General features: G+C 42.1%; 1 protein-coding gene across 1 annotated transcript in view; it reads right to left on the bottom strand.

Moving 5' to 3' along the window:
* Window positions 1-6,088: 6,088 nt before the first annotated feature.
* The window catches only part of LOC111272401 (neuropilin and tolloid-like protein 2), a 32,916-nt gene continuing 13,184 nt past the window's right edge, over window positions 6,089-25,820 (bottom strand). The window contains exons 4-7 of the mRNA XM_022853837.2: window positions 22,570-22,788; window positions 18,144-18,421; window positions 15,194-15,408; window positions 6,089-11,046 (exon numbers count right to left, since the gene is read on the bottom strand). Coding sequence (XP_022709572.2) covers window positions 10,704-11,046; window positions 15,194-15,408; window positions 18,144-18,421; window positions 22,570-22,788 — 1,055 coding nt within the window. The 3' untranslated portion in view covers window positions 6,089-10,703. The remainder of the gene's footprint in view (window positions 11,047-15,193; window positions 15,409-18,143; window positions 18,422-22,569; window positions 22,789-25,820) is intronic.

The raw sequence follows: 25,820 nt of genomic DNA, 5'->3' as shown, positions 1-25,820 counted from the left end.
AGAGGTTGGCCTAAAAGAAAGCAAGCGTGAGCCAGGACAAAGGCTTCTTAGCGCAATAGAGGTTGGCCTAAAAGAAAGCAAGCGTGAGCCAGGACAAAGGCTTCTTAGCGCAAGAGAGGTTGGCCTAAAAGAAAGCAAGCGTGAGCCAGGACAAAGGCTTCTGAGCGCAAGACCCAAACTCCGTTTCAATACAGACTGCTACAGCAGAAATTTTTACACATAAGCGACCATTGTTTAAAATTTAGGTCTAGAACCGTAGTTTAGATCTACTAGTGGTTTCAATACAGAATAAACTTTATTATTTATTTTTTACATTTAAAAACACGACATCCTCAGTTTTAGGCAAGATTCCTTTGTACGAAGACCATATGTATACGAACTATTTATATTGCCGATAGATATAATGTCAATTAATATTTAGTCGACAGGCATACTTGTGACGGTTCAACGCATTTACAGTTGGTAGTTAATGCGAAAAGCTTTGATTTAAAAGAGATTCAGTTCTAAGATATGATTTGATAAACCGGTGCTCCTATACGAGCATTACCACTAGATAAATAGAGATCAACGTTTCTTACTCCTGTAATTACTTCAGATAGCTAGCTATCCTCACGATCCGAAATGTGTGTACCTCTCGTTGTCAACCCAAGTCAGCTCGTGCCTTTAAATTTCATAGATAAACGCGCTGACACCGCGCTATCACGGAGGCAATGTTATCAACATTAACGAACTTCTATCAACGCTTATAGCGGACCTACGTCAAAACGCAGCCGCGCTAAAATTTAAAAATGTAAGGTGTTTAGTATTCAATATTTGAGAATAAGCACATCCCTTTTTTGCTTCTGTGTTTGATTTAAATGATCGGGTTACTGGATTGTGTAGTCAGTTTAGAAGATCCCGCAACTGTCGCTCAGTATCATAAATCTACTGTAGCGGCTCAAACCTCCGTTCTCAGATGTAGATAAGTCTTTATATAGCTAGTTACTAGAACAAGTACCATGTTCGAAATTTAAAATAAATTTATATCAGTTTGGTCGTTAATTTCTGGAGTTGGCTTTAATTATGAACGATTTACTGATGTTAGTCACGGCAAAGAAAAATATATTTTGTGCCACATAAAAACGAGACCAATCAAGGTGTTGCTTGCAGATTGCAAGTGATAGAATAAGAAAACTTGCAAGAATAAGGAAAACATGAAATAAAGCCAAAAGAATATAGTGGAGATTAGATGGCCAAGTTCGCGTGCCTTACGTTGTTCGTCCTAGTGCCTAGAGAGACCTCAAAGCTAGAGGATATGTTGTATAATTTATTGCATGGATTAATTTCTTTCATATGAACATGAATTATGCCAATCGTACGCCATGCGTAAATAATTAACGTACTATTTACGCAGTAAACGTGGAAGATCCTGCACATCTAATTTCTAGGCAATTCATCAATCTGAGAGTTTCCAAACACTTTTCGCCCGGATTACCAAAGCCTATATTTCGGTATGAAAGCGAACAAACCACTATTGACTGCAGTCATCAGCGTCACACGCAACGCGCACTTCAACCCCAACAGATTCCGCTGATTCTGCCAGCAACAGGCGGCAGCGCTCCTGAACAAAGAGCGAAAGGGGCCGCTTCGACGAACGAACATGAAACGGGCAGAATCATTCTGAGCAATTTTTTCACAGTGGCCAGCACATCATAGTCGGACTCGTTGCATTGAGCCTGTTTTGAGGCAAGGGCCTACCTTCAAATTGGTCCTCTTTCAAAGACAATGAATCAATGAGTCCAGTTGCTCTTTGGCCAGCAGACCCCACTCTGGTCGACCAACGGCCTTTTCGTCAGCGCCCGCTATTCCTTTAGGTTGTCCGGAGAGCTACGCCGCGGATAGACGGATACGACGAGGGAAAATCGGGGATTTCGGGGGACGCTTGTCCTTCTAACTCGGCGTTTTGAATCCCGTTTCAACGAATAACATCAAAGATGAACGAGTATAGAATCGGGAACCGTCATTTTGATAGACGACAAAGAAAAACTAGACCAGAAATGAAAGGAGTCATGCTCGCGTTTTCCGGCGCTCTTTCCTGTTCGCCGAAAGCTTGATCATACTAGTTCACAGCAATAAGCCTGCTCGTAGCTGTTTCCATGTTTTTGTAGCATTGATCTGAATGGCCAGAAAGGCGCCTGTTTCGTCGAAACAGCAAGCGGCGTCGTTTGGCCTATTGGCCAAGATACTGCTACCGACTATAGAACACAATTTGTTAGTACCCTAGTACAGTAGTATCCTATAGTCTACACAAGTCTGTGTTGCAGTAAAGTGAGGGACCATTCGTGTTTCGAATTCAGCATTAATGGCTCCACATCGGAGAGCTGTACAGGAAACAGACTCGAAACGAGTTCTATCATGAACCCATGAAGCATGTGCAAACACACGAGGCCCAGGAATTTATGGATAGCTAGGAGGAAACTTCGGAAGAGGGATCGATATAGAAAACAGAAAAAGATGCCTTCTTCTGGAACGACCAACGTAACAAATTGACTGGCGATGGTACGATGATGACGAAACCGCTCTGTCATAGTATAGTGGCAATGCGACTAGGTAAACTGTGAGTTGAGTCAAGCTCCCTCTGTACGGAAGTCCAACGCGGCTTCAACCTGTTTCTATGCGCCCCTGCCTCGAAAGGTTCTGGATATATCTTTACTGCCTTTTTTTTCTCTACTCACGTACTTTCGTGGCACGTTAAGAGCTCACTCCTACATCAGAAAATTCACCGATGAGGAGCAGAGCATGGCCGAAGCTCCAGCTCACGTCCATGAGATCGTCGTAGAGTTGGCAACCTTCAGGTGAAGGCTACAGTTAAGGAAAGGTCGGTCAGTTCCGGTTATACAGTTTACTGTTGCGCGTGTAGGATAGCGCGATGCTTTCTTATCTGCAAAAAACTGTGGTTTCCTATCTATTAATCGCATACGCTTGAGGTGTCCTTTCTATAGGAACGGATACGTCTGAAGAGGCATTTTTGCTCGTATGATTCTTTCAAAAAGACAACAGCTGCAGTAGGAAAATACCGCTTTGGTTATACGGAAATAATAATGACCTGTAAGTCACAAGTAGAACCTGAGTCAGGCATAAATCGACTTAGATTAGTAGTATTTGGTAGGAAAACGTAGGTAGGCCCAGGCATACAGGGGCCGTCTGGAATTTGTGGATGGGTAGACCATTATTAGAATCATTTCGTTTCGTTAAGAATTTTGAGCCTCAGTTAAAAGACTCGCAAACGCCGTTTAATCTCTTTCTTTACCCTCGGCATCACGGCTTCAGTAGCATGCCTTAGACAGACATCGACGCGAATCTTGGTAAAGTCAAGCAGAACGATGCGATCGGACCGATTAGTATGTGTTTCGGTAAATTCGAATGTTGATAGTGACTGCGAATAGATGAAATTTTCTAAAAGTTTACGGAGCTGCAATGGTTCTAAAGGTTATTTTTTTGTCATTTGCCGTATAAGTGACGCTGCCAAATCCGCCATTTTCAAGAGACTTCCTGGAGTTTAGTACAGGAAATTGTTCCTGCTGCTAAAACGGCACAAATGCAGTCTATATAACTGTGCGAGGACTCTGACGGTGTTAATTTTGACACAAAGGTAAGTTAAATTTTGAAGAGGTGCCAGTAAAAGCACAATACACATACTTGCAGTTTTTTTATTACTAAATATAAAGCAGCTATACCCATGAATGCACTATATGATCAGGTGCCAGCTGCTATCTCACTTAATGGCTATAACGGCTATGTATATATATATCCAACGCTTACCGAAAACATTATTACGGACCAGTCAAATCATCGGGGTTACTGAATGACTGAGAGGCATCCTTGACTGACTACGCAAGCAACAGCGGCCGACAACTATACACAAGATGAGATGTAGCGCATGGGCAAATCTGCTTATTTCCTTTAAAAAACATTCTAAAAAAATTTTCCAGGTATGATGATGTGTATAATAATATAATAGTTACAACAGTCTTTTGTTTTGGTATAACTTATTTACAAGATCTTAATACTATAACTTTGAAAAATGCTTCGAAAATGACGTTACTCAAAAAAAGTCACTAAGTAAAGGAAAAGTTATTGTTTATTTTTGTTCCAAATCGTTGGTCATTGGGCAAGTTGTCTGATTTTCGGCCGTAGGTGCTTGCGTGGAGGCTACATGGCTTCACACCCGTAGTTATTTTGTATATATTCTTTCTTTTAATGTAGGCCCCGATCAGGTGCAGATTAGTATACCTCCCACACAATGTCCATAAACGGTGTATGCTAATTCGGCCAATATATGCGTTGAAGTCACTGCGATAGAGCCGCGCCTTACGTACTATAACATCCAATATCTACCGTGCTAATAGACACGCACATATAAATAGAATAGATTTCTTGGAAACTGGAGTTGCCCCGCGGCGTACGGTTGCTTCTGCAAGTATCGTAGAATTGCCATGTCCTCGTAGTGATATAGTGGCAAAGGAATTAGCTACTAAACTGAGGGGAACATCATGGGGTGAATATGAGACTTTCGTTTCGTGCTTAGATCCATCTGTACTCTGTTTAGATAAGGCAGTACCTGACGTAAAGCTCGAAACACTTATTTCTAACTGAATAAGACAAATAGAAACCGAAAGATAGGGCTCGAATAACGCGAATCTCACACGTCAAATTTGAGGTGGTTCTTTTTTTTTGCTATATTCTAATCCCGGTTAGTAGGCACTAAAAAGTTGTAAATTTTACACACAACCAAAAACAGATAGAAAAAATTTCGCTCACGAAAGATACTTTCATAGCTTCTGGCTTTTGAGAAGTTGTTGTCTGTGTGTCAAGACACCTTTATATAACATTATATATATAATATATAATAACACGTTATATAATATTTGCATTGATTTAGATGATACCTCTACTATCTATAAATAGGTTGCTTTGAACGACAAAACCCTGGCTGAACTGAATCTGGAGTCGATGCTCCAAGTCCCGCTGACTTGATGCTATGCAATTTATATGAAAAAATATTATGTTTATTATTGCCATTTCATGTATCCCGCTTAAAGTTTTCGTCTGATTAGCACACAGTGTAGTGATTTATTCTAAATATATTTGAAAGTTAAATGGTTGATCTGTGACAATACATGGCTGTATCGAGTTTTCGTATGTCCGGTATTTAAGTTGCTAGGTATTACTCTAGACGAAAACTATCGAACTTGTCTGGATTTTTCTTCAAAAGGTCTATGGAGCAGCATGATAATAATGGTACTATGCCATAGTAACTATTTTTGTGTGTTTACGTTCTGCTTCAGGCTTGTTGTTTCCCCTTGTGACTTTTCACCTTATGCCAAGGCTCAAAAAGGTAATAAAGTTCCCGGGAAATGTTTCACTGCTTGACCATCTATCTCTTTTCGTGGAATTGGCAACCTAAAATACATAATGTAGCTCCAAGCAAACGGTATTCGATGATCAAAGTCAACAACGTTTCTATTTGCTATGGCAAGCGTGGGTGGGGCCAAACACTGCTCTTAACATATCGTTCTAGTGTAGATTCACAACACGCTAAGACTTGGAAGTGTGTCAACAACGGCTGACCTTTGAAAAACAACTAAGCTGTCGTCCTGATATCAGTGGGCCTTTGTCAGCAATCGTGCCCTATTATAGAGTAAAGTGGTGCTGGACAACCTTGTTGATTACCGTGTTTGTTGGGGCGATAAGTTCCTAAACATTGGTACAAAAAACTACAACGCACTTTTGCGTACAGCTGAAATGCACTTTTTTGGCTTAGAGGGCGCTAAGATTCATCCGACAGGATAGTGCAGTATGTTAAATGAACATACTTTATGTAAATACAAGCCTATCTTTTATTTGTTCTTTGAACATTTTTACTGAACAATACCGATAAAATAATTTTAAAAGAGATCTGCGCGTATCTTGTTCTTATACTGTTTCATTATATCTCAATTATAGACGGTTCGTTGGTTTGAACGCCACGTGTGTAGCTCATGAACATCTTCCATAGAGCACACGTCCTGTTTTTCTTTATATATTTACTTAATAATAAAGCATCGACTATTTTAGTAACAAACGTATTTATTATTATCATTTTTGTTTTTGTCGACGTTTCAATTCCACCTCTGCCTACCTAATTTTTTTCCCTACATCTATTTACTAATCCATCGGTTTATTACAGTCAATTAATTCATTAGTTTGTCGTCACTGGACGATCCTCATCCGTCAGTTCTCAAGTGTCGCTCAATCACAATCCTACTAACAAGGACATCAAACTGAGATAAACCACTGTTTTCTGTTTTTTTTTTTTGTGCGTACTCTATCAATTACTATGTAGCATTACTAATCATAGAAGTAGTAATAATCAATAATCTTCGTTGATCGTTCTAATTTGTTGGAATAAATGTATCTATAGTAATAGCAAAATCAGTTGTTTGTGAGGTCTTTATCCCGTTTCAATGAGATCGTTCTGTCCTTTGTTTTTTTTTTTGCATCCATCCCAGTCGATCCGTTCATTGTAGACAATGTTTGTTACATATTTGTTATTTTTTAATCGTTCGTGTTCGACTGCCACTTTTCACGTATTTTTTATTCTTTTTTTTTTGTGAATTTGTATCAATCTTCTCCTTTTTTTTCATCGTGTTTACGCAATACCGTCGTATAGTACTCTCATCACGTGAATATCATACAGGAGCCCATCCACATGAGCAGTAGCAGTATCTTTGTATTCTCTATTGTCTGTGCAACTGGTACAAACGTCACGCAGAAACTGTTCGTTCTTTTTTTTTGTCTGTTTACTGCCACAATTGTCGGTGTCTTCTAGCATCAGCATCGTGATTGGTGGCCGTCGCAGGGGAAGACATCGACTGACACGGAACATCTACGTTGATTTTTTTTCACTGTCCGTCAGACAATAGGCTCCCTTTACCGGTTTGATTTTTTGGCGGGAAGCAAATGTAGTAAACGTTTCCGGCGATCTGGTTTTACTACAATGTTCATGTAGCATCGATATCATTATCATGATTCTGTAATAATTATTATTAATTGTATTTGTATATATAGTACTGCTGCTACAGATACTCGAGTTAAAATCAGTTACGATCAGATGGTTTCACTTGTCGACATACCGAATACATACAGAACATGCTGAATCCATATGTCTACTGTGTGTTGTCCGTGTAAAATCCCTGTTTCTGTGTACGTGTGAGTACCTACGCGTGTGTCCGTACACCACGATCTCTCTATCCTTTTCTACGTGCACTTATGTGCATGCTTTTTATATAAAGCGCAGCGTGTCCTTAGTGATTATACACGACAGTCACCGTTTTTATATGTAAATCTTAAAAAGAAGTGCTTTCTGCGCTAACTGCTAGGCGAGAACCTAACGCAATTTAGAAATGATGCAATACTCCATTTCGCTCGTGAAGACCGTGCGCTGATTTTAATAAATCAGCGTCCATATTCATTCCGCCTGTTAGACCCTGGTACCCAGAGATAACGGGTACGCAATGAAGCTTTTATTGATTAGTTGCGCGGCTAAATTAGATGAAAGTCTGAACTATATTGACAGAATGAAAGCGATAAGACTCAGTACCACTAGCATAGAAATACTATTCTCTTATGATTTCATATAGACTCATCAAGTTTAAAAGGAGAACAAAAAAAACTCCGGTAAGATAACTGGTAGCTGAAGATCCTATATGAACTTACGCTGACAACAAGACTCAAAAAATGTTCCAATAAATCATCACAATTCGACATTTAAACAACTGTCATAATATAACTCGCTGCTTCACACTTCAAAGGATCACCTTTTAACTTAATAAGCCCTGTTAGAACAAGTAGCTCACTTTATGAGAAGCCTCCGGGTCTCGTAGAAAGTGCATTTTGCTATTACTAATGTATAGTCATTGACGAACTTTTCGGGTAAGATATCCACTCGTTGACTCATACCACGTTTCGTTCTAAACTTAGTTAATTGAGCTAGAAAATGAATAGAATATATTTCAGATCTATTTGTGTCATATGTCATGTTAGTATTTGGATGGCGCTATCGTGGGTCTAGAAGAGGTCTGCGGGGGCATTCAAGGCACTGATCCGCCTGTTGACTAAAAACAAACCTTTAAAATAAGCATGTATGTTTTCGTGTGCCGTTGGCATTTGTAATATGTGTGGGTATATTTTTATTATGTTCATACTTGAGCCAACACAACCTTTCCCCTGCGTACTCACATTTTATTATTATCTAATATCGTGTACGTCGCCATTATTTGCTTTTAAATGTATGTAAATGTATACCGCTGCAGTACAATTTTTTCATGCCACAAGTTCGCAGGCTTATTGATGCCGAGAGATTCCAGTTCAGACCTGCAACGTATTCCCTTTGGCAAAATTCCGACCCGATTACTCGTTTTTATACCTTGATCATTTAAATATTCTATTTTTTTCTAGCCTATTTTTTACTTCTAACTCTTCTTTAAACATCAATCCGACTTTATCTGATCTTTAGGGCTACATTACGTTTTTTTGCATGGAAACCCCACGTTGACTGGTTAGCAAGGCAGTGATCCCAGTTGTTGTAGCTCCAAGCCAACTAGACGGTCTGATGACGTTCGTCCTTTTCTGTCGTCTACTCTCGAGAAGTTCCTCTGCTCACTTCCTCCTCTCCGTTTTATTGTTACCTTCGATGTATAGAAGCGGTACAATGCAACGGAACAATATCACGGCTTTTGTCGAACAGCGCACTAGCCGTAGTCCGACAGGCTCCAGCTTCGAGTACCACGACGACCACGGCTTCCAGCCATCAACGGTACACAACTCTTGTGATTGCGGTGGTGATGATGCCTAGGGTGGTCTGGTTTCTCGGCGCTCTTTTGCGAGGCTCATCCTCCTACCCCGGTTGTCCTATAGGAGGACTACGGTCGTTCTCTAGTTAGACTCCCGCTCTTATTTGCTCTGCCTGAACAGAAGCCATTTTCACTACGGACCCGTTGTCCTCGTAGCCTAGAGGCCTCAGGCGACGTCGCAAACCCAGATAGCCTCTTTTTCCGTCATTTTACACTCGCTTACGTCAGATCGGGGTAACAGACAGCTATGAGGGACACATGATAGAGAGAACGTGGAGGACAAGAAATGAAGGATCTTGCGAGCCCCTCACAATTTCCGCGCCCCTAATACTCTCCAACTCCTTTCCTAGGTCTCCTCCGCTGCCTTCTGACTCCTGTTTTTGAGGTGCGACACAATCTACTACTACTACCATGATGAAAGAGCAGCACCAGTGATCGCAGTAGCTAAACGACAGCTCCCGGACGCCAGTGGGCGGAGGACTTCTATCAGGTCTCTCCGCTCCCTCAAATGATCGTACTATGGACAAGGTTGCAGAAAACTTGAGTCTCTACTGCAAGCTCACCCGTCTGCGTCTTTTTTTTTTGCTATCCGGTTATACACGTCCTGTTCTGTTAGTCCGTGACCCGGTGATTTTTTGCAGTTCTATTTCGATCTTCTTCGTTTCTCTTGTGGAACAGTTCAATCAAACTCAATATATATAGAGACCTGGATTCCTTTCTAGGGTACTCGCATACGGCTCAGGCTGCATTTGCGTCTAATCGTGTTACTGCCGATTACACGTCTATTTGGTAGACGTTGTAATACCCACAATCTATCGATACACAAAGTCTACCTTTTGCAAGTAGGTCCTTCAAATGTTAATTCATGGTGTTGTTCCTGCTCGTGAAAATTTACTGGCTAAACGCTAACCCAGGGGTAATCGTTTGTGATCGCGATCATGAATGATCCCGTGTGAGTGCTTAACTTAATTGCGTTTGGCCTTGAGTGATAAGCATGATCGCTACTGTCGCTAGAAGGCACCCTGCAAACGCCTTCAAACCCTAAAGCCGAGTTGAAGAAATAATGAAGAAATTGCTTCAAAGCCTCGATCGTCTCTGAGTTTTTGTGTCTTTTCTAAATACTCTATCGCATCCTTGCTTTATTCATGCATCGGCTTACACAAAATTAACATCACGTATGCATTACTTCGTGAGTCTCTGTGATAGTGCGTGTGTTTCAATGCAGCGCCCGTTCCAAGACACAAAACTTTCGTCGGCTCGTTTGTGTCAGCGCGTCGCTGTCTGGAAGTTTGTCTGTGCCGGCCTGTGAATTGTCGTCTAACGCCCATTTACTGCCTCAGTTCCAACCAAATATCCCCCTTACTTAATCTTAACGTTTCATGATAGCAACACTAGTGATACACGATGATGCCTGGCTGGTTTCTTAGATCGTCTGAAAGGTAATCGAATAAGAAAAGCCTAACTTGTATCAGTTAACAACGAAGAGTTCACTCATTGTAGCTAGTTCGAAGAAATTATATAATTAAATAGATACCGCTCTCAGTTAACGACCATTTTAACAGCGTCCCTTTCGGAATGTTTTCGATCATCGTGTAGAAAACTCCTTGATAGTACTACACGCAACCTTTGTAAAGCCGGCATGGTGCACGACCAGTGAGTTACATTCTATTGTCGTTTTCTTTTGCCGTGATGTTGTTAGCATTGTTTTTGGCCTTGTATGCCTATTACAGCAGTTTTCCGTCGTTTTTTTTGTATCGTACTCGTGTTGAAAGTTAATGTACACGACACGTAATTCAAAGGGGTGAGAACAGTAATGTAACTATTTATTTACTAGACATCGGTAAGGTGTCTGCGTCCAACACCAGGTGGATCGGGCGTAAAGTGTGCAACCTTCGTCGGTAGTGCATCGTCATAGGTCGAGATGTTCTGTATGTTGTTAAGGTTGTTGTGAAGCACACAGGATCCGGTCCCGCCCACCATAGCGTGACCGGGAACCCCATGGGTCATGGGTCCCATACTGCCGAAACCATGGCCGAATCCACCCATGGGACCTATTCCGCCCATGCCAAGTCCCATAGCCATGGAATAACGGCGTGAGGCGACCGACAACGACCGCTCCATACTGGCCATACTCAGGTCCAGATCATGCTCCATCTTCGATGGCCGGTTTTTTCTAAAAGAATCAAAAGGCAAGAACACGAAAAAAGACACGAAGATACAGGTCAGCAGTTTTTGCTGTAGAAAAATTTAATCTGCTTAGTTGCACGTATAAATGAAGGTAGTCTACCTGTTATTATAAGTGTAAACGTCAAAGGAAATCCTAGTAAAATGTTTAGGAGTAGTTGGGCCAAATTACGCAAGTAAATTTTGCTACTGTATTCGTGTTAACGCCTGTCTTGGTCTATTCTTTGGGGAACGTTGTACTCCAGTTCAAATTTAATTTATCAGACAGATTTTCGGGACTCAAATGAGTGACAGTTAACGACCGACCCCTAACTTTCCCTAATTAATCACATCAAATGCTGTTCGCGTTGCCATGCATCGAAAAAAACTTTTGTCGTAAAAAATACGTACGTTTTGGCGCGTTCCTTTAAAGTGTGATAATAATTTACTATATTAACAAATTTGCAAAAGTGCACGACCACGTCAGTTTTTATCTAATCAACAAGATTAGAACTAAGGACCCTCTGGTTCCAACTCCTTGACGCTACCGCCTAATCCAACCCATGGGTAACTGGGTTTTGATGTACCAGCCTATTTTTTTTATAGTGAAACAGTGGAGTGCTTTTGCATAGCATCAGAAAACGACGGTTACTTACCAGTTCCAATATGCCAGGCTGGAGACAATTATCTGTCCTACTACACACAAAATTTCTAGTCATATGGTTGTCTGCTTATGACAGTATGTGATGGTACACTATCCAGATAGCTAGGTGTACATGATTATACATGACCATCTAAGCTGCTCTGCACGTTCTCTTGGCCTCTCCGCCGGAATAATTCTGATGGTATCAACGGTGACGTAACAACTCGCGAAACAGTTACCAAGCGAACGACGCGCGTATCTGTTCCACTAGTTGCTCACCATTGACTTTGAATGTGCCGCAGCAGCCTTACGGTGCATCGAAACCTTGCTAGATAATCATGTCGAATCTCGACCGGATAGTTTTGCCGTGCACCGAAAAAGACGCTTGTTAGCGTCTCAATGGGGTTTTGCATTCTGCAATCCCTTGAAGGGCTCTTTCGATTATGACTTAGTTAAGAGGATTCGAGGTGGTCGAGAAAATCCATACCAGTTTCAGCGCACCTGCTACCGTACGATGGACGAAAGCTGAAGGGTCTCTTGCCTTTTACCAACAGGGTTTGTACTAGAATCGAATTTGCTAGTGGGGATGAAAGTTCTAATACTGAGAAAGTATGTTTTTAAATCGAATATATTAGAGCGAGTGGTGGTCTCGAGTCGGCCAGTTGATCTACGAATACCGGCTGATAGAAAAGTTTCAGTTCACAATAGATCTATTTGGCGCTCCTCAGAGCAATATACATAGCAGAGATAGATACGTACGTAATCAAACCTCCTGCAAGAGCCGGGAAAGTTCGTTCAATAATATTCATAGTTTTTTTCTGAATTCATTGAAAGTTAACGCAAAGCTTCCCATCGATACTATCTACTGTACATATCGTCAACCATTCGTGGACGACACTGCATTGAACCTGGGGCCAGCCGCTATTTTTCCTTTTGTTTCTAGCCTCTCTATGTCGATTCCTTCCGTCTTCTTTCCTGTGCACTTTGGTGGCTTCTTTAAGGGGTGTTATGTTATGTTATGTTATGTATTTAAAAACCACCTTGCCCGCCTCAATTTTTTCTCGCTATTCCAGCTCTTAGTATCATCAGTTTATCCAACGTTGCGACAAACTAGGAGAACATGCGGACCTAATACACATACAGACGCGCCGTTAAGGTGCTCCATGGAGTTCTCACCCGGTTCTTTCGATTTGAGTACCTGTTTCCGGCTATTAGAGATGTTCGTTCTTTTTATGCTTATACTTGCGGGCGAGCTCTAGCGAGCAAAAGCAGAGCCAGCAGCAGATGTTTGTGGCTCAGTTCTGCGGAACCCTACGTGGTGCTGAACGTCGTAATGGACTATGCCATATACTCATCACTCCTATCAGGATATGGAAAAGGGTGAGGACGGCCATCAAACCGAACCAATTCCTCTACAGGCATGCTAGTGTTCGCTCTACTACATTGTTGGCTCTTCCTGGACGACGACGTTGGCTACCTTACAGAATGATACGGGTACTCAAGCACTAAGCTTCCTTTTCCTTCCGCTAGGAAGGGAATGACGAGTAAATAGAGCAGATAGGAGGCCGAAACAGGAAATACGGCTGGCTATTTATTGAATAAAAACGGAATAATTGGGAACATGAGAAAAAACCGCTGAACACAGAAACAGAAAGACGAGTCATGAAAGCAGCCCAAGGAACGCTTTCATAAGAAGTGACTATTTGCATAGGTAGGTAGGTAACCGCTCTTCGCACGGGTGGCTATGCGTGTGGGAGTCTAGGTAAATAGTGATGGAAGATTATAGGACAACACATTGAAGTAAAGAGAGAAAACTATGCTTTGCCGATAAATAAGAAAAGCGTATTGCACCGTCGGCACCAAACAGGTATAGCAGACGGTTTTCCCGAAAAGAGTTAGTCAAAACGCAGCAATACTCAGAGATGTAAAAAAAAACTCGTTATTTGAGGGCCACAAATAGCTATAAATTCCATTTTGTGGTACGGTCAGCCACGATCAATCACATAGTGAAAACAGGTTCCATTGCACTATCGGCATAAATTTAAGCCGTCGTGCAGCAGGGACCGCTGCCTTTCATCATATACACGTGCATACGGTTCATGCAGGCATACTGTAGTCTTACATATACGCATTTCAATATCATAACATCTACGTATAGTTGATGAAGGATATTCAGCTTGATGAAAATTGATTGAAAAACGTGACGACACATAAATTGAATGATTACTTCTAAAATCAAATGTAAGTATTTACAAAAGAGTCCATAGTCAGTCTGAGACGAGATACAGTATCACACAGCTTCTAGCTTCATCTCGTTTCCTTATAGGCCCTATAGAACTGAACCTATCAAAAATAGGAAAATTCCTGCACTGTTCCCCAGTTTAATCAGCTATGCTAACTTTTCAAGTGGCCGGAAATCAACTTGTTTTTTAACATTTGTGACTTGAAACCGATAAAATAGCTTAATAAGACCCGTAAGTATATTCACCAAAGATTATAGTCGCGAGAAAATGAGCTCATCGCCGATAATAGCTAGAACGGTCGTCATAGGCCGCAACATAGAAAAGAAGTGGTTTTTCGTAGTCTAGACAAGCCGTTGTTCTCTAGATTTGGTCTGTTAGACATAGTTCAGCGGGAGGTCTCGGCGTACGAGACACGGCAACATTCACACAAATTCGGGCTTTGGATCATTGATTAAACGTAGCTATTTTGTAATGGATGTTTTCGAGAATCACCTTCGGATAACGTATTCGTCCCGGACGTAACAGCTAATCCATATAGTTAGTATTTGCTAGTCGGATCTGTTTTCGTTTTACTATTGTGAATGTTTCTTTCTTAACAAAACAGGTCCTCTACGCGCTCGTTCGTTGCGCATGCGAGGTCAGCCGCGTAAACTTGTATTATACATCCGCCGCCGTCGCTGCCGCTTCTGCAAGCAGGCGTATCGCTGAATGGCGACGGCCGTAAGCAAGGCGGCAACCTAATTGACACAATAAGTAGGATGCCAGTAGACGGCCGTTTTCACTGTAATTACTTTTATCAGCTTGTGGATTTCCTGTTAAGTTCTCGGGTGCTGGTTCACTCAGTGGTGGCAATGGAGGCCCTGTATTAATTTGTGGCCCGGCCTAAGCGCTAAGATTGGTAGACAGGACTCGCAAATAATCTTTTGGGGCAGCAAGGGGGCGAAGGGTTACTCACAGCGAAAACTTTCCAAACTTATCGGCAGGCTGTACTTTAAGCGTTTACCGGAAATTGAGAAGATGCTAACTGCTTTCGGACATTGCAGCGAGCAGCCTTGCTGCACTCCAATAGACACAGCAAAAAAGAAAAAAAAAAAACTGGGGGATCAGCATTCCAAATTTATTCTGGAGACAGAGTTCCAGTCCGTCTCCAACCACAGCCATAGGAAACATGTCACTACAGTGGGTAAAGCGTAGTTGCTAAATGAGCAAGCAAAAAGTCAGGAGTTCATATATAATAGAAGAACCGTTCCTACATATATACCAATACTTACTTCACGCAAGTGAGCGAAACGAGGACAATGAGTGCTAATACACCACTAGCAGCTCCACATCCGGCTAACAACGGAAGACGACATTTATCCTCGTCTGATGAGTCCTCACCGCTGCAGTTAGGCACGCCATCACACTGAAGCGTACGATCGATGCAATAATTCTTGGTCAGCGACATGTTACACGTCCCGCTCTCGGTGTTCACGCAGTACTGACTCTATACGAAGCGGACAAATATAATACCAGTAACGATTATTACGGAGGTGGATATAGGTAATACTGTGTTAGCGAACAGGTAAGAGCGCAATGCAGTAGAACCGAATTGATTCTGGTATGCCGTTCAGAGCAGCGGTCCGCTGTCTACTACTGGCAAGAGCGGCTTTTAGATGCCCCAAGCATGAATGCTGGAAGGTGGGCAAAGAATAACCGTTGCACGTGTCATAAAATCCAGATCGGCGTAGTCATTCGACTTACGAGCTAGTGAGCACGATCTAATAATATATGTATATGTGTATTTTGGGCGTGAAATGACGATAGAGAAGGACTGATGTCAAAAACAAACCTACTGAAACAAAGTGAAAAGAATTCAGTGTCTTTCGTACACTTCCTGGATTAATAGTACCTTTCATTTATCAGCATCAATCTCAACAACTCGACTTGAATTTATGTATCTACTATGCACTTGCAGACAAACCATCTGCTGGGCCATAACCATTGCTTGTATAGGCTCATGCTTTTTAATAGTAAAGTCAACTTTGTCTTTAAAGAATGTCACGTTCTTCCCACAACGTAAAGCATCAGAACCATCTACTCGTCGGTATTTAACGCAGAGCTATCTCAATTTTTACATCTTTTCAGTTATTCCGCAGTTTCCACCAGTGTCTTTAGGAGACCACGGACAAAAATGATCACCCGCACGTAGTGACTGAACGAAAGAGCTGACCGTGTTACGTTCTTATTAACTTCATTGGCATGCCAAATTACACTAGCTTTGTAAATAATCACGCACATACGTTTTTCCACTTAAATAGGCTAGCTACACGTTAGCACAGCACCATGTACTTGACGCTTTACATTCACAAACACTCATACTTTGCCTGAACGAAATCATGGAATACCACTGGCCCGTACCCCGTAATCCCGTCTGTGGCGTCAATGGAGCTCCAAGCTCACGGCAGCCATCTGGCCAGTTCACTTTTCTCCTATTAGAGCAGCTTGCTAGGACTCAAAGAAAAGACACTTAATACAAAAACGGGATTGCCGCCATTCCCGCCGGTTTTTGATTCTTTTCGGCACCTTCCAACTATTTTTTCTTGATTCCGACACCCCGATAACGACAACGTGAGAAAGTGGTCATGGGGTAGAGCTTTTTCCTTACCTTTCCACCATCTTCTTTCCGATCTTCCTCCATTCGAACCCCTCAGTTGCTTTCAGTTGTTAATGTTTCTTGAACCGTCCGGCGTGACTTGATACCTGTTCTGCTGATTACAGCATTGAAACGAGAAGACGCTACCGAGAACGCAGCCGTCCTAACAGCGGTCGGCGCAAATAAATGGGGGTGCAAACACTTCGCCAATCGCCTCAGATGGTTTCAGATAGAAGCCATTTAGCTTTACCCCTTTCGCTTAGCTTTTTGACAAAAATGTTCTGCTAGACGGGTTAACACCTTTCCCCCATAGCATGCTTGCTGTTACGGTTAAGGGGCGTTACGTAGCTTGAAAAAAAGAAGAAAGCTTTCGACAAGACCGATTCTGGGTCATCCCAATCGCGTACAATTCTTCTGGCCGCGCTTAAAACTTCAACTCTAATTTCTAGAAAGCATTTTGCGTTCCTACTCTAAATCGCTACGAAACTTGCCACCTGAAAGCATCCGCAATCATGCGCAGGAATCAGCCGCTGACGGGATAGCGGCCCATAAATCAATTTCAGTTCTTCTTTTCATGGGATTTTCGTTCACTATATTTTCGTTGGGCCGCAGTTTGTGTGTGATGCACTGCGCCATTCAGCAGAAGCGGTTCTCGGCGACGGGCTAGCTGCTGACAGCATTAGAACTTCTCAGACGCATCCGCATTTTCCTTATGGCTTTAGTCGCCTCCCACCCGACTTCTCCAAGCTGCGCCTGTAGGAGCTTGCACTTGTGTTCGTCCCCCGGGGGTCTGAAGAAGATTTTAAGAAAACGTCTTGAGCTAGTTTGCCCGCCAACAATTCGCCGCAACTTCACTTTTTTCTCCGCCAACGTACGTTTTTCACTTATTCGTGCATGTAAGAACGGAGCAACTCTCTCTTTCTCAGCATCTTCTTTCTTCCAACTAAAAAGTTGCACTTAAAAGGAAATCCCGCATTTAAAAGCCGCTAACCGAGCACGCAGACTCATTTAGGAAAGTTTCTACACGTCAACCGTTCCATGTCTTCATCGTTGTGAAGACACTAAAATAAAAAGGCAGCATCGAAGATCTGGTACGCTAGCAACGATATCAACAACGAAGGCAAAAACAACAGCGAAACGATAGAGCCATTTTTTCCCAATCTAACCGGGCGTAAACGCGGTGGGACGTAGGTAAATTTGAAATCGGCAGAAAGTGGAATGCAAACGGATTGGGTCGAGGACTTGCCTAGAGAGTAATTACTAAATCATTTTAAGCTGCAGATTTTTTTGTCGCGTAGACAAGACAAGCCCTTTTTTAGTCTGTTTTCTGAGAAACGCTTAAGATAATCACGACAATGCGGTAAGGCAAATTGCGACCAAAATAGACATTGCATTTGTACACTCTGGTGGAAGCGCATCAGGTTTTTGTTAAAGTCGCAAAAGTCAGCATTCTTCTGTAAAAGACACGTAAGTTACTGCAGCATGCATGTTTACGAAAAAACGTTCGTACCGCGACCGTGTAATAATAATAATAATAGGTAATTTTCCCTGAATAATCTCTGTAGAGGACTAAATGATCCACTAACCTTTCCACAGGTAAATTGTTCGCACTGGTCGGCAAACGTAACAGCTGTCCAGACTAATTTGAAGCCAATGATATCACCCTCGTGCCGCTGTGGCGACGCTACCGTTGTCCGTAACCGGACCACGACACGGTTCCGACGTGACAGCTGAGTTTTTTCCTCGGTATTCTTGTAGTACTTCAAGTCACCGCAGTATCGCTTCAACGGTACCGGATTGACATCAATATTCGAATAGCCGTCATAGATAGCAAGTTCTGCCTCACCACAGTTCGCGATACTCCCTGCGGAACAACACGGCCGAACGCACCAGGCCAAAATCGACTTAGTAACAAAGGCTGAAAAATTCGGTTGCTGCTAATTCTCCTGTACCCAAACGTGTCTAGCCATCTTTGCTGGAGCTGTTTGTCAGGTAAGAATCACTGATGTGACTCGTAGCAGAACAAATTTTGACATCGCTTATAACATTTCTAGAAGGGAAAATGAGGCGGTGCAGGATATAACGTCACCAGGTAAGGACTATAATGCCCACGGGGTAGGTTAAACAGTTAACCCTCTGGGTGAGAAAGCCGGCCGCAGGAAGACCGTTGGTCAAGCCCCGCCAATAACACATACCACACGATAGGTGCGAATAAATGAAGAATGTAAAGAACACTGTGTAAAAAAGAGGCAGTCGATGTGTCTGTAGCAGCGCGGTAATCCTTTACGGACCACGATATCCCTATGGAAGTATCATAGTGAAGATTTAAGCTTGTGGGTAGACTCGTCTTGTCCAGTTTTGCATTTGGATTTCTATATATGACATATGAAATTGTAATTCTTCAATTGTAGCTTCTTTGGCGGGACATTTGTTGATGCCTATTCGAACACAATTCATGGTCTAAGGCTAAGGCGCATGTCGAGTGCCGTCAGGGTCAACGAAAACTGGTTTTTTTGCGTTACCCCATTTGCTTTAACTTGCGTTTATGGTGCTCTGTATATGGCCACCTTTCTCCTAAAGAGCGTATGTATTTACGCGCAGTACAGACCTGTTATTGCACATATTTATGCATCGATGAAGATGTTTTGATTAGTTTAACGAGCACAAAGATCAAATATAGAGCATATAGCAATCAACAACGTTCAAAATTTTACGCACAGACCTTCCCCCATGCCTGTCTAGCCTTTCACTTCTTCTTTATAGTCATTTTAGATTTGTGCTTACACTAAGTACCTCTCAGACCCCTAAGCACCACACAATCGCATAGGAAGCGCGTTGCTATAAACACCCAGACGCCTCTATCATGTCTCTTCTTCTAATTCACGTCAGCCATACCCTAGAGCTAAAGCCGCTGGTTCAGCGTTTCGGCTTAATACTAGTTCAATACTGAATTAACATAATTGTTAAAACAGAACAAGTAAGTGCGTAAAACTGGTACATAAATACACATTACACAGAGTACAAAACGTGCCGCATCACAGAACACAAGGTGCACATTAAAAGGCCACGGGCTCATTCCTTTTTACGAGTGTCTCCTGTTGCAAGTTGCGTTGAAGGCAGTTACCTGCAGAGATACAAAATGAATATTTTGAATTTTCTACATGCTAATGCCTCCTCAGTTGTACTTCGGCCGACTGGACACATCCTAGCATGAAACAGTAACTATGTTTCCTTAAAGTTAGCAAGCATTTTGACCTCAAAGAAGGCCAAGAAGTGATAAAGTTATTAAGTAAACGTGTCAGTGTTGCACCCTGACGAGAACTGTATTCGCAGAGCTGACAAAAAGCGAATCATTTATGCTGTTTTTTTATTGAGGTACGCACAAATGTAATAACTGTCGTCAGCAGTAGTGGTAGCACTTGGGTTCATGCATGAATTTCATTTAGATGAACGATCCGATTTGACTTCTCCCACGATTACGATCTGTGCTCCAGCCAATCCTTAGATATTGTTTTTCCATTTAATCGTCTAGTATATGTCATCTGCGGGGCTTGGATTAACCGCTTTTTTCCGCTTTATAGTTTAAAAGCGTTGACGTAGTTATCGCTATGCGTGATCAGCATCTTCAACATTGTCCTTGCGAAGCCTCCGGCAGACTGGCTTGACCGTCATTGAAGTTTAAGTTCGAGGACGAAATTATCTTGCGCAATGACGTCCTCCACTGGAGAACAAGATTACGGGTGTAACAACGGTTGTCTTCATATCGGTTTGCGGTATGCCAAAATAGCCAACATCAACAACGGAAGTCTTACAGTGGCTCTGACAACAATCTGGCCGTGGCTGTCTTTTATACATATCACTAGAACTGGAGACATGAGATACGGCCGCAACTGATCGATCGTGGAAGGCTGGTATTTCTTAATGACGTGCATTGGCCATCTGTAATACCTGATCGATATAGTGACGGTGAACGGCTAAGCTGGTTACCACATTTATATATGACATCAATAATAGATTCTAGCAAGCTATTGCTTGTGCCCGTGCGTAGGCCTACTGTTCCTTCGCCTTGATATATGTCGGAGTAAAAAGCCAGGGGTTTCTATTAGGACCTGGTTGTGTTAGGACACGTAAATTAGATAAGGCGGGTCCGAGACGTCATAACAGCAAGGATAAAAAAAAGGGGATTTTTTAGACAATAGATAAGATGACCAAAGAAGAAGTGTCCGACCATCATAAATACCTACCACTGTCCCACAATGCAATAGTGAAGAAGCAATACAAAAGGAAAAATACCCTACAGTGAAGTAGCTAACGATTCCCTGACGATCTTTTGTACGCATTAGACATTTAAACTAATATCGTAGAAATAATCTCGAGGGTACCCTTCATACAAATCAAATGGCTTTCAGCCATTTGTTTCCTGTGCCAGAAATATGTTCTTCAAACTCTTAACCGGCACCGTTTAGACACTTCTCTTAATCGGTCTATGACAGACAAGAAACAACGGCGCCCAGCACCAAGGCTAAATTTCACAGGAAGGGCTCCGACTTCAAAGATAATTTCAGACCGCTTTTCGAAGGTCACACACACCTCACGAAGTGATGATCGTAGAAAACTTGCCTATAGCCTTGAAATCTGTCTGCCTCTCTAATTTCTATAGGCGTCTCTTATGTATTTCACACTAGCACACAGGTTCCGTACATATATTTATAATGTCATATATGGTACGTGTCAAGTCAGTGGTTTTACTACCCACCCCTATCAGTTAAGGGGACGCTGACGACATAGTTCGAGGTGGACGCTAGATGTTTATATTAACATGCAAGAAGACGCACCCGCGCAACATACTTCGATAGCAGTAACTGTGACAATAACCAGTCGAACGGTTTTCGGTCACCTTTGTCGTCGCTACAGGCTGAAGTTAACGAAAAAAAAAAAGAGAGAACTAACAGCAACAATAACTAAGACGTCTTCATTCTAAGCTAAATTTGTTTGCAGTTGTCGATGAATGAATGAATGACAAGTGCCTAGAACAAAAAAAGGCGTTTTTGTGGGTCCTTTCTTCTTTATCGAATGTTGATCCCCCCTGAGAGATACCTATTATTTTCGTTACAGGTTCTTAGATCCTCATTATCTAGATGATGCTCAGCAGGTTAACTAAAAGAACAGTTTAGTGTGAGTGAACACATTGTTCATCTCCAAAGCCTATGAAGTATTATATGTACTTAGGAGCACTCCTGGAGATGGCAGTGCTCCTTATCCTTAACATCGTAAGTGTTGATGCCACGTGGGGCAACGTTTCGCAGTAGTAAAAAGGAACCCGCGATGACAAGTCGTTCGCCTATTTCCAAAAGGTAATAAAAATCTCCAGTATCCAGCTTTGTGAGCATCAGACGAGCCCTGATCGGCCGTGATGCACACTTGAGACTCTTCTACTGGGTCCTTTTTTCAAAAATAAAAACAAAGCTGCTTATAATCTAGTTGGTGGCCTTACCTAGTCTCCTATTACTGCTACGAATGAGTGTGCTTCGCAGGAACGCTATTTTTTTTGGTTGAAAACCCATCATTTTGTGCTCTCTAAAGCCGATAAGATGGACAAGCCAGCCCTGTTACTTTCACAAAGCCGCCATCGCAGAAATTAAGCCGAGAAAGTAGAAAAAAATGATCGGCCTTTTCTTCGCGCATATATATATATATATATATACATGCGCGAAACACAATCGGAAGTAGATTACTGACATCTACTGGACAAGCATACTCGTAGCAACTGAGAGAACTCGATTTTAAACATTATCTTCAAGTTAAATGCGATATAGTGAGCTTGGATGTGCTTGTAACCAAAACAGAAATTCATAGCTATGTGCACCTTTTCTCGCTCAAGAAACTCGGAAGAGCCTCCGCCGGAAGAAGTCCTAATTGACGCAGTTTCGCTTTATCGTTAATAAGTCTACCGCTTGACAACTTAAATCAGACAGAGTACTGGTTAGGGCTATATCCTTAAGTATGACGCACCTTTTAGTTGCAGCTCGAGCACTCGCAGGTAGATATGTTTATCATAATCGACGCGTATGAGCCACGCGCAGTCAACATCTTTAGGGAAAGAATGTGGATAATAAGGTGAGGTGAGTATACCTCCGACACCGCTTAAGGTACCCCCACAACCTGTTAGGTTGGATGACGGCGGAGGCGGTACGGAACTCTCGTCAGTGAACTCGTAATGCCCGAAGAATCCTGAAATTAACCGAAAATGTGAGAGAACAGGAAAGAAGGCGGAAGATTAGTTTCATGCAAGGTGTGCGAAACCGAAGAAATATAATGTCGACCTTCACCCGGCGGTGTTAATGTATGATTAAACAAGTTTTTTGCAACATAATTGCGTTCAGGGAGAGAAGGAAATTCGATTTTATGATCCAATGGGCATACGTGTGTTTATTTTTCCATTATTTGACCTTGAATAAGGTATTTGGTTCTTAGTGTAAACGGCAGGTTTAATACGATTTCGTTGTACTTATGCATCATTTATTTACACAACCGGTTCTAGGCTTAAGAATTGTCGCCTCAATTTTAGGTCGCGCATACCCTCCTCGGCTATGCAAATGAGTTTGCCTCAGGCAAAGGCAGGGCCATCAATCATTGCACGACGACAGTTAACGTGTACAGCAAATATTGACTCTTCATGTAATGAGTGTCCTTCCGCCGTCTGGGACATTAAAACTGAGCTACACAAAGCAACTGGCGTTGCCCGGAAATCGACCATTGTGCTCCGTATCGCGTAGGTGACTAATTCCATACTGAATAAAATAGCCAAAGGACTAATACAGATATTGGTGCAGTTTCGATTTGTTGAAAAATTATGTTTAAATGGCTAAAAATGTTTCAACACTCTAGACTCGCTTCCTGGTATTTTTTTTGTTGTCATGTATAAAGTTTGAAAAGAATTTATACACATACAAACACTTTGGCGGCTGAGCTTCCTACCGAAACAGTTCGGAGATCGCTAGTTGAAGACCCACTGCGTGCACCGAAGGTCAATAATTGGGAAGAGCATGAGAAATGAATGCTGAGACACGTACAACAACATCATACAGTTGATTCATTGCGCCGTGAAGGAAAACGTACAATAAGCGAATTTTCATTTGAAATCTCAGAACTAAATCTTTCGAACTTTACATCCGGTAGTGCCATTGTGCCTTACACTTAAGGCCTAGCTAGCATGAGCCAAGCTAAGTAAGACCAAAGTTTACATGTGAACCCCATTTTGTAAACACGATAACGATGCATAGTCCCACTGAAATGTCAAAATCCTTTTCTATACCCTAGTCCCACCCCCTTTTTGTAAACCCTTTTGAATTCCTCCCTCGGTAATATGGAAATTGCATGCGCGAAACTATTGTTCACCGAGGCTCTTGTCAGAATGAAGTTTCAAATTCCGCGGGCTTAATGTTCCGCGTATGCTTCCGCAGCATCCGTCTTGCCTCTTGAATTGTACTGGCGTTTTCTATTATAAACGAGATCGTCATTTTTTGAATATGGCTCGTCGCATTTGTCGCAAAAAATTGTCTCTGCATGAAAGTCGTGGATATTCTGCTTGACTTGTACAGCGGACTCATTAGATTAAACCTAACAAAGATTCTGTACAGATACCCTTTACGGTCGTTAATTATTAGCCACATCAAATGATGAAAGCCGACGGGAGCTTATAGGGGTATTAGTTAACTGCACAATTTGACCAGCCTTCGTGTTCACCGCGATCAGGACGGATAGTCACCTTGGATTAGACCCTTAGATTAGGCTTATGCTAAAGGCCTTCAAATTCTACCTCAAAATATGAACCTTCTAGGCGCAGCAACAATATTGCGTATCTTTGTGCCCCTTGCGTCGCGAGTCCTAGCCAAAGACACGAGGCTCAAACATGGGATTACCTCGAACACGAACATGCACAGTAATAATGTCAGCGTTCCTAATTTGAATAATGATAATTAGTTATAATTCGCTTAAAACCTGACCCCAAAATGTCTTGCAGATCGCTCGAAAAGCGTAAAATGCTACGATTTGTATATAGTCTACTGCAGTGTCCAGGACGGCGTCTGAAAGGGTTGCGATAACTGACGGGCTATTACATGCTTCGAAGGCTGCAATTGCCATCACTTGGCCGTTGCACTTTTTACCTAGACGGCGCGGTTCCCTAAACGATTCCAGCAAGACCCCGCTGCCTATGGCCCATCCTGACTAATCGCATCAAAAAACAGGAATCTGTCGAGCAGTGTTCAAGTAGGTGTTTTTTAAGGGGGGTAATTTAAGCCTATTGATTAGCTTCAACGGCCGACACAACTACTACCCATAACCATGTTTAGCCACTGTAGATTTTAGAATGTAAGTTTTTTTATTATGTCTCACCTCGTTAATACGTAAGATCTACTACTTGAGTGTAGTGAAAGATAGCCACTGTTAGAGTACTAGGTAGGTTCTACCTTATGTCGTGTTAGGCCGAGACACAAACGATTGAGCGGTATCTATTTGAAATATAACCTGTTACCAGGAAGGTACGTCAATTCCTTAACGGCTCTGATCGAATGACCGCATTGACTACTACCTTTGTCATGCTTTGTCTCCCAGTTCGTTCAGTGTGAGGATGTTTTTATTCCTTTCGATAATTTCTCGCAAAAACAAAATGTCTCCTTAATACCCTTCGTCCTTCACCAAGCTTTTGTCGTTCGACTGTTTTTGCTAACGGAAAATGGTCGAACCGGATCGAATCTGTTTCCGTCAATTCCGCTTCATAATATAATAATTGTGCCACACTAACAATAACAGTGGCACCACAGAACGATTGGTCGCGGCATTACAATCCTAGTTCGATCGACCAACTTGCCCAATCGAAGGCAAGCCAAAAAAAATTGTCCTACTTTTTTACTTCTCAGTGTCTAACACAATCCTGTTGTAACTTCGATTCTTGTTTTGCTGCGAACTCAGGCCTACCAGGTCTCGAGTTGAATCTTCCAGCCGACGGCTTTTTCAGAAATGTCTTTTTTTCAGAAAATGATTAAGAAATTGTGTCGCTTACGTAAATTTTTCCGGCATGCAGAAGCGGAGCCTGCTTTATACGGCAAAATCCTATCACTGAAACAAACGATAACCACAAGGGAATATCGGTGAGGCGGCTCAGCCCCATCGATAAACAGAACGGTCATTTGCCATGACGGAAAAAAGACGAGGACTGATTGCGGCGCCTTTTATTTATAGTTTACAATATTATTTTTAGC

This window comes from Varroa jacobsoni, unplaced genomic scaffold (genome assembly GCF_002532875.2).
Source record: "Varroa jacobsoni isolate VJ856 unplaced genomic scaffold, vjacob_1.0 contig02162, whole genome shotgun sequence".
In the NCBI taxonomy this organism is placed as follows: domain Eukaryota; kingdom Metazoa; phylum Arthropoda; class Arachnida; order Mesostigmata; family Varroidae; genus Varroa; species Varroa jacobsoni.
This window is presented reverse-complemented; position numbering and strand designations above follow the sequence as displayed.